Here is a 14,803-nt window from a genome sequence, read left to right as displayed (position 1 = left end):
TAACGTATATTTAGTCCTCATTTCAGAAAATAAAGCTCGTCTGTTGTTGTTTTCATATGAAACTCGAAAGTTATCGAAGCCAGAGTGATTGGCCTTTCTGGTAACAGGCGTATTGTCTCTCGAAACATGTGTATCGAATGTAGTTTGTATAACTTGAACGGTTTTGGAGTTATTGTTAGAGGTAAAATGTTTGCATAAATAGCGTCGACAACAACAAGGCTATCTCAATACCCGACTATTTTTTGTTCGAAAAACAGACGAGCTGACGACAATTGTACATGTATCTGACGACAATTGTCCATGTATCATTATGACCGAGCTGATGACAACTGTCCATGTATCATTCTGACCGAGCTGACGACAAGTCTCCATGTATCATTCTGACCGAGCTGACGTCAACTGTCCATGTATCATTCTGACCGAGCTGACGTCAACTGTCCATGTATCATTCTGGCCGAGCTGACGACAACCGTCCATGTATCATTATGACCTGACGATAACTGTTCATGTATCATTCTGACCGAGCTGACGACAACGGCACATTTATCATTCTGGCCGAGCTGACGACAACTGTCCATGTATCATTCTGGCCGAGCTGACGACAACTGTACATGTATAATTCCGGCCGAGCTGACGACAACTGTACATGTATAATTCCGGCCGAGCTGACGACAACTGTACATGTATCATTCTGACATAGCTGACGACAACGGCACATTTATCATTCCGGCCGAGCTGACGACAACTGTACATGTATAATTCCGGCCGAGCTGACGACAACTGTACATGTATAATTCCGGCCGAGCTGACGACAACTGTACATGTATCATTCCGGCCGAGCTGACGACAACTGTTCATGTATCATTCTGGCCGAGCTGACGACAACTGTCCACGTATCATTCTGACATAGCTGACGACAACGGCACATGTATCATTCTGACATAGCTGACGTCAACTCTCCATGTATACTTCTGACCGAGCCTACGACAACTGTCCATGTATCATTTTAACCGAGCTGACGACAACTGTACATGTAACATTCTGACCTGACAACAACTGTCCATGTATCATTCTGACCTGACAACAACTCTACAGGTATCATTCTGACATAGCTGACGACAACGTTACATGTATCATTCTGACCGAGTGACGACAACTGTCCATGTATCATTCTGACATAGCTAACGACAACGGCACATGCACCTTTCTGACCGAGCTGACGACAACGGCACATGTATCATTCTGGCCGAGCTGCCGACAACTGTACATGTATCATTCTGATATAGCTGGCGACAACTTCACATGTATAATTCTGACGGAGCTAATGACAACTGTCCATGGATCATTCTGACGGAGCTGAAGACAAGTGCCAATGTATCATTCTGACCGAGCTGAGACAACTGTACATGTATCTTTCTGACCTGACGACAACTTTCCATGTATCATTCTGAACGATCGGAGACAACTGTACATGTATCATTCTGACCGACCGACAACAATTGTGCATGTATCATTCTGACATAGCTGACGAAAACGGCACATGTATCATTCTGACCGACCGACGACAACTGTACATGTATCATTCTGACATAGCTGACGACAACGGCACATGTATCATTCTGACCGACCGACGACAATTGTGCATGTATCATTCTGACTTAGCTGACGAAAACGGCACATGTATCATTCTGACCGACCGACGACAACTGTACATGTATCATTCTGACCATGCTGACGACAACTGTACATGTATCATTCTGACATAGCTGACGACTACTGTACATGTATCATTCTGACATAGCTGACGACAACTGTACATGTATCATTCTGACATAGCTGACGACAACTGTACATGTATCATTCTGACATAGCTGTCGACGACGACACATGTATCATTCTGACCGAGCTGACGATAACTCTCCATGTATCATTCCGACCGAGCCGACGACAACTGTCCATGTATCATTCTGGCCGAGCTGACGACAACTGTTCATGTATCATTATGGCAGAGCTGACGACAACTGTACATGTATCATTCTGGCCGAGCTGACGACAACTATCCATGTATCATTCTGGCCGAGCTGAAGACAACTGCCCATGTATCATTCTGGCCGAGCTGACGACAACTGTTCATGTATCATTATGGCAGAGCTGACGACAACTGTACATGTATCATTCTGGCCGAGCTGACGACAACTATCCATGTATCATTCTGGCCGAGCTGAAGACAACTGCCCATGTATCATTCTGGCCGAGCTGACGACAGCAGTACATGTATCATTCTGGCCGAGCCGAGACAACTGTCCATGTATCATTCTGACATGACGACAACTGGCCATGTATCATTCTAACCGAGCTAACGACAACTGTTCATGTATCATTCTGACCGAGCTGACGACAACCGTCCATGTATCATTATGACCTGACGATAACTGTTCATGTATCATTCTGACCAAGCTGACGACAACTGTCGATTTATCATTCTGACCAAGCTGACGACAACTGTCCATGTATCATTCTAACCGAGCTGACGACATCTGTACATGTATCATTCTGACCGAACTGACGACAACTGTACATGTATCATTCTAACCTGAAGACAACTGTTCATGTATCATTCTGACCAAGCTGACGATAACTGTCCATTTATCATTCTGACCAAGCTGACGACAACTGTCCATGTATCATTCTGAACTAGCTGACGACAACTGTCAATGTATCATTTTGACCGAGCTGACGACAACTGTACATGTATCATTCTGGCCGAATTGGCGACGATTGTACATTAATCATTCTGTCCAAGCTGACGACAATTTTACATGTATCATTCTGACATAGCTGATGACAACTGCACATGTATCATTCTGACATAGCTGACAACAACTACACATGTATCATTCTGACCGAGCTGACAACTACTGTCCATGTATCATTCTGACCGAGCTGACGACAACTGTCCATGTATCATTCTGAACTAGCTGACGACAACTGTCAATGTATCATTTTGACCGAGCTGACGACAACTGTACATGTATCATTATGGCCGAGTTGTCGACAATTGTACATTAATCATTCTGTCCGAGCTGAAGACAATTTTACATGTATCATTCTGACATAGCTGACGACAACTGCACATGTATCATTCTGACCGAGCTGACGACAACTGTCCATGTATCATTCTGACCGAGCTGACGAGAACTGTACATGTATCATTCTGACCGAGCTGACGACAACTGTCCATGTATCATTCTGACCGAGCTGACGACAACTGTTCATGTATCATTCTGACAGAGCTGACGACAACTGTCCAAGTATCATTCTGACCGAACTGACGACAACTGTCCATGTATCATTCTGACAGAACTGACGACAACTGTCCATGTATCATTCTTTCCTGACGACAACTGTCCATGTATCATTCTGACCGAGCTGATGACAACTGTCCATGTATCATTCTGACAGAGCTGACGACAACTGTCCAAATATCATTCTGACCGAGCTGACGACAACTGTCCACGTATCATTCTGACAGAGCTGACGACAACTCTCCATGTATCATTCTGACCGAGCTGACGACAACTGTCCATGTATCATTCTGACCGAGCTGACGACAACGGCACATGTATCATTCTGACCGAGCTGACGACAACTGTACATGTATCATTCTGACCATGCTGACGACAACTCTCCATGTATCATTCTGACAGAACTGACGACAACTGTCCATGTATCATTCTTTCCTGACGACAACTGTCCATGTATCATTCTGACCGAGCTGATGACAACTGTCCATGTATCATTGTGACAGAGCTGACGACATCTGTCCAAATATCATTCTGACCGAGCTGACGACAACTGTACATGTATCATTCTGACAGAGCTGGTGACAACTCTCCATGTATCATTCTGACCGAGCTGACGACAACTGTCCATGTATCATTCTGACCGAGCTGACGACAACGGCTCATGTATCATTCTGACCGAGCTGACGACAACTCCCCATGTACATGCATCATTCTGACCTAGCTGAGACAACTGTACATGTATCATTCTGACCTGACAACAACTGTCCATGTATCATTCTGACATAGCTGACGACAACGGCACATGTATCATTCTGACCGAGCTGACGACAACTGTCCATGTATCATTCTGACCGAGCTGAGACAACTGTCCACGTATCATTCTGGCCGAGCTGACGACAACTTCACATGTATCATTCTGGCCGAGCTGACGTCAACTGTCCATGTATCATTCTGGCCGAGCTGACGACAACGGCATATGTATCATTCTGACCGAGCTGACGACAACGGCACATTTATCATTCTGGCCGAGCTGACGACAACTGTCCATGTATCATTCTGGCCGAGCTGACGACAACTGTACATGTATCATTCTGACATAGCTGACGACAACGGCACATTTATCATTCCGGCCGAGCTGACGACAACTGTTCATGTATCATTTTGGCCGAGCTGACGACAACTGTACATGTATTATTCTGGCCGAGCTGACGACAACTGTACATGTATCATTCTAACCGAGCTGACGACAACGGTACATGTATCATTCTGGCCGAGCTGACGACAACTGTACATGTATCATTCTGGCCGAGCTGACGACAACTGTACATGTATCATTCTGACCGAGCTGACGACAACTGTACATGTATCATTCTGACATAGATGACGACAACGGCACATGTATCATTCTGACATAGCTGACGTCAACTCTCCATGTTTAATTCTGACCGAGCCTACAACTGTACATGTATCATTCTGACATAGCTGACGACAACTGTCCATGTATCATTTTAACCGAGCTGACGACAACTGTACATGTAACATTCTGACCTGACAACAACTGTCCATGTATCATTCTGACCTGAGAACAACTGTCCATGTATCATTCTGACCTGACAACAACTCTACAGGTATCATGTTGACATAGCTGACGACAACGGTACATGTATCATTCTGACCGAGTGACGACAACTGTCCATGTATCATTCTGACATAGCTGACGACAACGGCACATGTATCATTCTGGCCGAGCTGACGACAACTGTACATGTATCATTCTGATATAGCTGACAACTGTCCATGTATCATTTTGACAGAGCTGACGACAACTGTCCAAATATCATTCTGACCGAGCTGACGACGACTATCCATGTATCATTCTGACAGAGCTGACGACAACTGTCCATGTATCATTTTTTCCTAACGACAACTGTCCATGTATCATTCTGACCGAGCTGATGACAACTGTCCATGTATCATTCTGACGGAGCTGACGACAACTGTTCAAGTATCATTCTGGCCGAGCTGAGGACAACTGTACATGTATCATTCTGGCCGAGCTGACGACAACTATCCATGTATCATTTTGACCGAGCTGACGACAACTGTACATGTATAATTCTGACCGAGCTGACGACAACTATCCATGTATCATTCTGACCGAGCTGACGACAACTGTCGAAGTATCATTCTGGCCGAGCTAACGACAACTGTACATGTATCATTCTGGCCGAGCTGACGACAACTATCCATGTATCATTCTGACCGAGCTGACGACAACTGTACATGTATAATTCTGACCGAGCTGACGACAACTATCCATGTATCATTTTGACCGAGCTGACGACAACTGTACATGTATAATTCTGACCGAGCTGACGACAACTATCCATGTATAATTCTGACCGAGCTGACGACAACTATCCATGTATCATTCTGACCGAGCTGACGACAACTGTACATGTATCATTCTGGCCGAGCTGGCGACAACTATCCATGAATCATTCTGACCGAGCTGACGACAACTGTACATGCATAATTCTGACCGAGCTGACGACAACTATCCTTGTATCATTCTGACCGTGCTGACGGCAACTGTCCAAGTATCATCCGAGCTGACGACAACTGTACATGTATCATTCTGGCCGAGCTGACGACAACTGCACATGTATCATTCTGACCGAGCTGACGTCAACTGTCCATGTATAATTCCGGCCGAGCTGACGACAACTGTCCATGTATCATTCTGACCGAGGTGACGACAACTGTCCATGTATCATTCTGACCGAGCTGACGACAACTGTACATGTATCATTCTGACCGATTTATTTGATGAACGCCTGCATTCCGCTATCAACAAAACATCTTTATTTTGCACCTAGCAATAATGCAGTACCATACAGGTGAAACAGTAAGATATTCACTCACCAATCGCTGTGATCGCCATGGTTTGAAGCATTGTTACCATGGCAACGTCATTGACAATGCCTTGTTTTGGAGACAAAATGAAAACAATAATTTTATTGTACATAACAAACATGTAATAGTGTTACACTTGTTATATAACATATATTACTTACAGCCACTACTGAAATAAACCTCAACAATATAGAAAGACAGATATACTTTGGCATCGAATGTATAAATGTAATTTATACTATTTACAAAAGGAAGCAAATAGTTCCTAAAATTCTTACAAGAATAGCTGTTTGATAGTAAATATTAAAGCTAGCTTGAGACTTCATTCGTTCTCAACAATTAAATCAACGAATCGGCAAAAGTCCCAGAGAACAATTATGAGTCCGATTACAATAAAACACATATACAAGAAATGCCCCATGACATACAATACTATGTGCTTATTCTTTATTTCTAAAGTGCCTGTGATATAATACTTTCACAAGAACTTAGATTACTTTGAATGTGTTTAGAAAGTTTGAGATCAAGTGGGAAGTTAATAGCACAAGCAGAAAAACAGGATCTGCTGAAAATAAATGCATGTTCTTTGTGACAAAACTGAGGTATACAATTTAACATTGACTTGTAAAATTTGAATTTGTTCACTTAGTGAAAACAGTTTACTATCACAACATCATGAACAATAATTTTACATAGCGCCTCACACGTTTGTATGTATTCATATATAACATATACATGACAATACAGTATTTATATAACACTAAGGGCATCTGTTTGAGCCCATGTCAAACTTGGACTGTTTCTTCATTATAACTCCAACAAATTATCATTATAGACGAGAAGGTCGTTTACATAATCCTATTCGCAAACTTGAACAATCAAAATTACAACCGTGAGGACATTTGTACTCGAAAATTTTACCAATGTTTAAGCTTCTGTTTTACGTGTACCACTCTCGTGAGTACCGAATACCTCTTTGAAAACATCTTGAAGGCGCACAATATAGCGGTTGTTGCAAAAAAAAAGGTATTGGCCTTAATATTATTATTATTATTATTAATTAATAGCTACGTGGTCACAAATAGTTAAAAAGGGCCAAATTATCGCTAATAATTTGTCATCTGTACAAAAGCATATGCCTTTTTTGTTTTGATCATTTAAGTCAAATTCATCGAACATGATAATGCATTAAAAAAAGCATCAATCTATATTGTGCGCCTTTAAATACCACGTACCGAAAAGCAGTATTTCAACCTCTATGGAGGCTATTCGTTGCCAATAGTCTAGACGTGTATGTGTGTATTTTAGGTTTGTATCATTGATGATTTACCAATTTACATTTTACAACCGCCAACTCATCGGTTGTATGTTTACATTTTACACTGCACATTTTCATTTTTCATTGTACCGATTGGAGTTTTATTCTCGTTGCATCTATTCAACAGACGATTCAGTCGTGTTTATAAAGTTGTGTATGTTAAACACACGTCATTCTGTGAAAGTCACATGCCGAGTTTGCGGTGTGTAGAAGACAGATTTCAGTTCGTAGTTCTACAAAGTACATTGTATGGTGGTGACTTTCCATTCGCAGTTGAACATGTTAACGAGATGAATTTAATTTTATTTATAGATAGCTCCGCCTTAACCATGTCTTAACTCCGCCTTAACCATGTCTTTACTCCTCCTTACGTCTTTCGGAAATTTCCGCTATCACTCGGCTCTATTTAAACCAATTATGGATACTTTGGACCATGGACATTGCGAACCTTATTATGGACATTACGAATCATCTATATTATGACACTATGGACTATGATTTGGAAACAGGATGGATTATAAATAATTTCATGTCGAATAAAATAATATATGATATTACAACATGTTTTTGTCTATATAATAGTAATTAATACGCACATATGACATGAAATGAGATGTATGCAAAATGATACTTGACTCAAACACAACAAAATGTAAGTCATTAGCATTAAATTATACTTCAAAAATTAAAAGTCCCATTGTCTTATTTTTCTTTCAAAGCTGCACTCTCACAGATTGACCGTATTGACAACTATTTTTATTTTTTGTTTTGGAATTTTGCGTAAATGTCTGGATACCAGTGGTATAAAACTGCTTACAAAAGATCAGATCCAGTTTTTCAGTTTTAAGTTCGCAAATTGATGTTTTATGGCTAAAAGTGATACTACAGTAACGTTTTAAGAAAAATGAAAAATGTCGGCAGTTTTCCAAACAATTTAGATCTGTTTTATTGTGAGTAATTTTATTATTTGTATAGAAAGCATTGCTGCCAAAATCAGCCGAGTCTGGGACAAAAAAAAGGTTGTCAAAACTGTCAATCTGTGAGAGTGCAGCTTTAAATTACTATAAACACTATTTTAAATTCTACCATTAGAGGACACTTTCTTGCCTTTTTGCAATGTTTAAGATTGCAAGTAATATAAGATAATTTAAAATTTACGAAGAAAAAAATCTAAATTTTCATTAAGTTAAAATTATTCACTAAGATGCCCCAGAGGTTTCTTACCTGGTAGCTGGAACTGTATGGATAAAATACACTAAGATTACAACTTCATATAACTTGTACATTATACTGTAACGAATATTATTTTATAGATATTTAATAAAGTATTTTAATGATGAAGTCAATTTATTGCCAATCAACAATTATTACTTGCTGCTACCTTTTATACCCCACCCACACTCAACAGTCAGGGACTTTTTCACATTTAGGTGAAGCGGCCCTAGCTCTTTTGGAGGGGAAAAATCACGCGTTTGTTTTTCTAATCCAAGACTCACGATATCTATTTGTTCATGTTCTTGAAATCCCCCACTTGATTGTTATGGTTCACAATGGCAGATCCCGTAATTCATAACTGGGGGACACAAGTGGGTTGGAGGGCTGTTCTTCCATCCACATGGATATTTTGTTTCAATGATGTATTGAAATTACACGTTTACACCATACATGCTTATTAAGATAGTAAATGTATAACATCAGACAAAACTAGGTGGATATCATTATGATGTCCATCAAAAGTTTCGTGGGTTTGCTGGATCAGGTTTTGAACAGGGACTTGCGTTAGAGGGGCGTTACTTAGGGGCACAACTTTTTGGACATGATCCTTCGAGTTGGCATGACATTAATATGTTTAAAATGTGGGAAGTGAGGTTTAGGGGTACTCCCCCTAGAATATTTTAAATATTTTTTGTCTGAATTGGTGCATTATGGCGTAATTAAGTACTTTTTTTCTGAGAAATATTGACAAAAAAAATAACCTTTAAGTTTACTTGCGGGCCAACTTGGGGGGACACAGGCCCTACAGCCCCCCCCCCCACCACTGAACGACCTGCCCATGGTCCACTTGTAAATAAAATAAATGAACAATTTTTGCTTGCTTGGGTATACAAGTAAAAAAAAACTGACAGTGGCAGTATAAATCTGGGTCCGTGAGCCAAGCTCAGATACACCCAACTGCAATTGACTAAATAATATGGTGATTTATAACCCATTTAGGAACATTGATCGTCAAAATAAAATAAAAGATGAAGTTAATTTTAGTTTTTATTGTGAAATAAAGAGAGAGTACTTGGACTTACAACCAGGAATTTACAGGGGGTAGGCGAAGATGTTATCTCCCTTGCTTGATTCGACGGAAATAAACGAAAGAAAATCTGATTCATTAGCTTCGCCCATTCACCTTCGTTTCTTTCGGTGACATTTACCGTATAAGGTATAGGCGAAATCGTCTATCCTTGTAATTCTGAACTTGTCAATTCACTTTTGTAAACCTGGACTTGTTGGACTGCAAATGTTCATTTTACGAATGCAAGTGTCGACTGTAGGATTGCTGTTTTACATATGCATGATTCGGCTATCTAAATTACATCATCATATTGTTAAAGGCAAGTTATACGATCTATGTTTTAGTGAGTTTATACAGGGTCGATCTGACAAATATACATTTTGACTACTATAATGACAAATGACAAATCAATACGGAAAAAACTGACGAATAGAAACAACAAATAGCACGTCTACATTGACAAATGTAAGAGATATTTAGTACGATTAAGAAGCACATTGTGGGAATTAAACGTCTGGACTTTTGGCAACGAATAGCCTCCATAAACCTCAGCCCCGAAAACCGTTTATTTTGCGGTGATCATAAAGCTTGTACTTGGGAAACCGTTATTTTAATGAAGTAACACTTTTCTTTTACTAACATCTTAAAACTTTACCAAATCCACACACACACGCACGCACGCACACACACACACACAAAACACACGCACGCGAACGCACACACACACACACACAAAATATAAACACGCACGCGCACGCACACACACATATATATATATGTGTGTGTGTGTGTGTGTGTGTGCGTGCGTGCGTGCGTGCGTGCGTGCGTGCGTGCGTGCGTGCGTGCGTGTGTGTCCATCACATATCGTGATATCTTCTTAAACAAAACATCGAGAAGACACATATATAATAATTGTTCTATAAACGCGTGGTCTCCTCCACCGGAAACTCGACCGTTGGGAGCGCGGCTCCGCAAATTCCGTTCGGCATGTCTGTGTCACTTAACCGCTCGGACGCACCGTCTTCCGCAACTTCCTTTTTATGCGGCAGCGGCGGCGGCTTATACAGTTTGAGGGCAAGCGTGAAGAAACAAATAGCGATCCCTGTGAAGCCCATGCCCAGGCCGGCCAGGTATTCCCCCATGCGCGCCTTGTTGTACTGCCAACACGAGGTATCGTGACCACACTTCCGGCCCCATACCTGGCAAGTTGAATCAATGGCAGTGCCGTACAGGATCGGACCAGGTATCGTGCCTGAAGAAACACGGCATGTTCATATTAATAAACAGCTGTTGTACAATAGAAGGAAGGGACATCACCATACACAATTAGTTTAGTAATGGATACATTAGATTATGGCAGTATTCTTAGCAAAGCGCATATCAATGATTAAAATCGTACTTCGAACAGAACAGAACATAAAGAGGACACTTGTTTGTTTCAGTGCAAGATCGTAACGTTTTTCAATGTGTGAACATCCGAAGTTATATTTCACGCGTGACGTGAGTTAAAGTTTCAGTTTTGATGTACACGAGGTGAAATATATTGCGATCTTACACTTAATCATGTTTTTCTATTCACTATATGCCTAAAATGGTATTAAAATACATTTAATTGCATTTTATTAGAAATTAGAAAAACACGCCCGACTGTATGCGCAAGTAACGTGCGCTCTATTGTATGTTTTGGATAGCAGAATGGGCTTGAATTTGATATGTTTACAGTTTAAATAGTGAAATATCATTGTTTTATTCACTGATAAATCTCTATAATATAATAACACTAAAACTTAATTATTATTACTAAAATAAACTTAATCAGGCAAAATGCTTGGTAATGGTAGTGTGCTATATAACGTACATGTAAAAAACCCAAAAAACAAGGCTTAAAATTTTAAAATGATTGTCAGACCGCTCGAATCAATTAGTTTTCACGATGATTGAACGACTATAATAAACATAAAGGTAAGATTGACTTGATTTTATTACTGAGTAATCAGCAGAAATCTTGTCGCTTCAGTATTTGTATAAATTAACGGAGCAAGGGAAACTAATTTGTTTTCCGGTCTTGTTTGATCAAGTCTCAAGTTTGTACATGGTTACTTGATATTGATTGAAACTGTACGTATAGAATTAAAGACCCTGAAGACGGTGTGCTGCATATATGAGTTCCTGCCACGGTGACTTCATTGGTACAGGAATAAACGTTACTTTCATTTTAAAAGATATATTTTGTTTTAAATGATAAATTGAAAATTAAATTAGAAATTGTAAAACAGTAAATATAACGGACATTGAAACTGTTCATCTGCAAATGCCTTCAAGCCTTCAAAATGCTTTTAAGACGATTTCCTTCAAAATGCTTGACCATTTCCGTCAAAATGCTTGACTATTTCCTTCAAAATGCTTAATCTTTCCTTCAAAATGCTTGACTATTTATTTCCTTCAAAATGCATTGACTGTTTCATTCAAAATGCTTGACAATTTCCGTCAAAATGCTTGACAATTTCCGTCAAAATGCTCGACTATTTCCGTCATAATGCTTGACTGTTTCCTTCAAAATGCTTAAATGTTTCCTTCAAAATGCTTGACGATTTCCTATTTTCGTCAAAATGCTTGACAAATTCTTTCAAAATGCTTGACTATTTCCGTCAAAATGCTTTACTATTTCCTTCAAAATGCTTGACTGTTTCCGTCAAAATGATTGACTGTTTCAGTCAAAATGCTTGACTATTTCCGTCAAAATGCTTGACTATTTCCGTCAAAATGCTTGACTATTTCCGTCAAAATGCCTTGACTGATTTCTTCAAAATGCTTGACTATTTCCCTCAAAATGCTTGACTATTTCCGTCAAAATGGCTTGACTGATTTCTTCAAAATGCTTGACTATTTCCTTCAAAATGCTTGTCAATTTCCTTCAAATGCTTGGCTATATGCTTGACTAATTTCTTCAAAATGCTTGACTGTATGCTTGACTATTTTCTTCAAAATGCTTAAAAAATGTTTTGTAAATGAGAGCGTGGTTCGTGTTTCAAAATCGCAAATCATGTTAAAAGCTTGAGATATGGCAGTGTTCATATATGGAAAGATAATAACATTGATGTGAACGCATCACTGGTACCTACCAACTAGGCGTGCTATGAAATTCAGGAGCCCCAATGCGAACGTGCGCTCACTTTCTCCGGCGCACCTGAAACAAGCAAGTCTGACAAAAATGCAAACAAGGATCTGGATAGGGTAATAATAAATATCACTGAAAGCTTGATAAAAAAGAAACCTGTTAAACCATTATTGGCGCCGCACTGAAGTGCGCGCCTATTATGGAATGGGAATTTATTTTAGTTAGTGGTAGGAGCGGTTTTTAAGTTGGTTGACAGTTGGGTTTTACTGTTATTTTATAATGATTAAAAAATGCAAATGGGTGGCGATTGCATGGATGTTAAAAATGCTTTTTATGGTTGAATAGATAGTCTTCAATTTATCTTCAAAACATTATTTCGGAAGAACGACAAATAAGTTTAATAACTGTTCCCGATTCGTTTACATTTTCCGATTGGTTACCTGAAATAGCTGAAATATCATGTGCCGGAAATGTAAAATGTGTGGACCGATAATTATGTGAATGGGAATAATTATGTTTTATGTTGTTTTGTTATGTTTACTGCATTGATTAACCATGAGGTAATCTTTTTTCTTTAATCTAATCGATATTGGAATTAAATGTTCACCTAACTTCATTTGTTAATGTGTTGAAGGTGACATTAGTAAAATTTTATTACGATTGTCCCCGAGTTGTAGCACATACCGGATGTTGCTATTTTTAGAACCAGAAGGTATTTCCCCGCTATTCATAGGTCAATAATGGAATTTCTACCTAGTAGCAGTTGGAAACTCGGGTGATGATTTTATCATGAATATACGTTTAAAATAAGTAAACACTCAAAGTGCACACTGACAGTTGATTACGATACACCTAACAATTTGAGTCATAACAGTAAAACATGGATTATAAGTGAATAATACGCGTAAGAGAAGATTTTCTGTCGAAAAAAACGAATGTCAACAATCGGCATGGAACTGGGATATTCGTATCAAAGGGCTATGTATGTAAGTATCTTTGAGTAGTTGTGTACGTTGATGTGTTCAAAAATGTTTGTTTTTTAATTTATCTCTGGAATTCTTAAATCATTTTTATTTGCTAAATGTTAAGACAGCGTGTTAATATTTTTACATACATGTACTATAATTATATATTATTATAAATGTACATGTTACATCTACTTATGCACCAGTTAATTGTAACCACGCCCCCTCCCCCCCCCCCCCAGGTCGGGGGTATACCGGGGATAGCGGGGGAAAAGGACCGTGTTTTTACCTTCGAGGTGTCCCCACAGTGCCGGGTGAATGCGGTGGTGGGGCATGGTTACTTTGACTTTCGGTCCAGCCAACCCCAGGTAAAATCCTCGTCCTGCGAGGACGAACTGATGGTCAAATCCCTGCCATATGCCCCCGCACCCCAGGGAGCCTAGGTAAGGCATATTCCCCGCTATATTTTGCTCGAAGACAAAACCACCGCATTCACCCGGCACTGCAGGGCCACCTTAAAGGTAAAAACACAGCCCGTTTCCCTGGCTATCCCCGGCATAACCCCGGACCTGGGGGGCCATGGTTACAATTGACTGGTGCATTATGTACATGTTTCATATTTTTAAATGTACTTATGCACATTATTTATGTATATGATATGAGTATGTAATCTTTTATTTGATTGTTTTATCTTAGAAAAATATTAGACTTAATATTTTGTTTAAAAATGATGTGTTTTGGTATGTGACCTATTTTTAACATACCATAATACATGAACATATCCATTATTTGTTTACAAACTGCATATTTTCAAAATAAACCTGTAAGAAAAGACATACATGGTTTCGGGCTGGAAGCCACGACAGCTTTGACACTAGCGACATTCATTTGCTTGGT

General features: G+C 39.6%; 1 protein-coding gene across 1 annotated transcript in view; it reads right to left on the bottom strand.

The window, feature by feature from the left end:
• Positions 1 to 10,157: 10,157 nt before the first annotated feature.
• Positions 10,158 to 14,803, bottom strand: part of LOC128214555 (solute carrier organic anion transporter family member 4C1-like) — a 105,224-nt gene continuing 100,578 nt past the window's right edge. Inside the window, exons 10-11 of the mRNA XM_052921085.1 lie at positions 12,946 to 13,010; positions 10,158 to 11,075 (exon numbers count right to left, since the gene is read on the bottom strand). Coding sequence (XP_052777045.1) covers positions 10,741 to 11,075; positions 12,946 to 13,010 — 400 coding nt within the window. The 3' untranslated portion in view covers positions 10,158 to 10,740. The remainder of the gene's footprint in view (positions 11,076 to 12,945; positions 13,011 to 14,803) is intronic.

The sequence above is a fragment of the Mya arenaria genome, chromosome 13 (assembly GCF_026914265.1).
Source record: "Mya arenaria isolate MELC-2E11 chromosome 13, ASM2691426v1".
Lineage (NCBI taxonomy): Eukaryota > Metazoa > Mollusca > Bivalvia > Myida > Myidae > Mya > Mya arenaria.
This window is presented reverse-complemented; position numbering and strand designations above follow the sequence as displayed.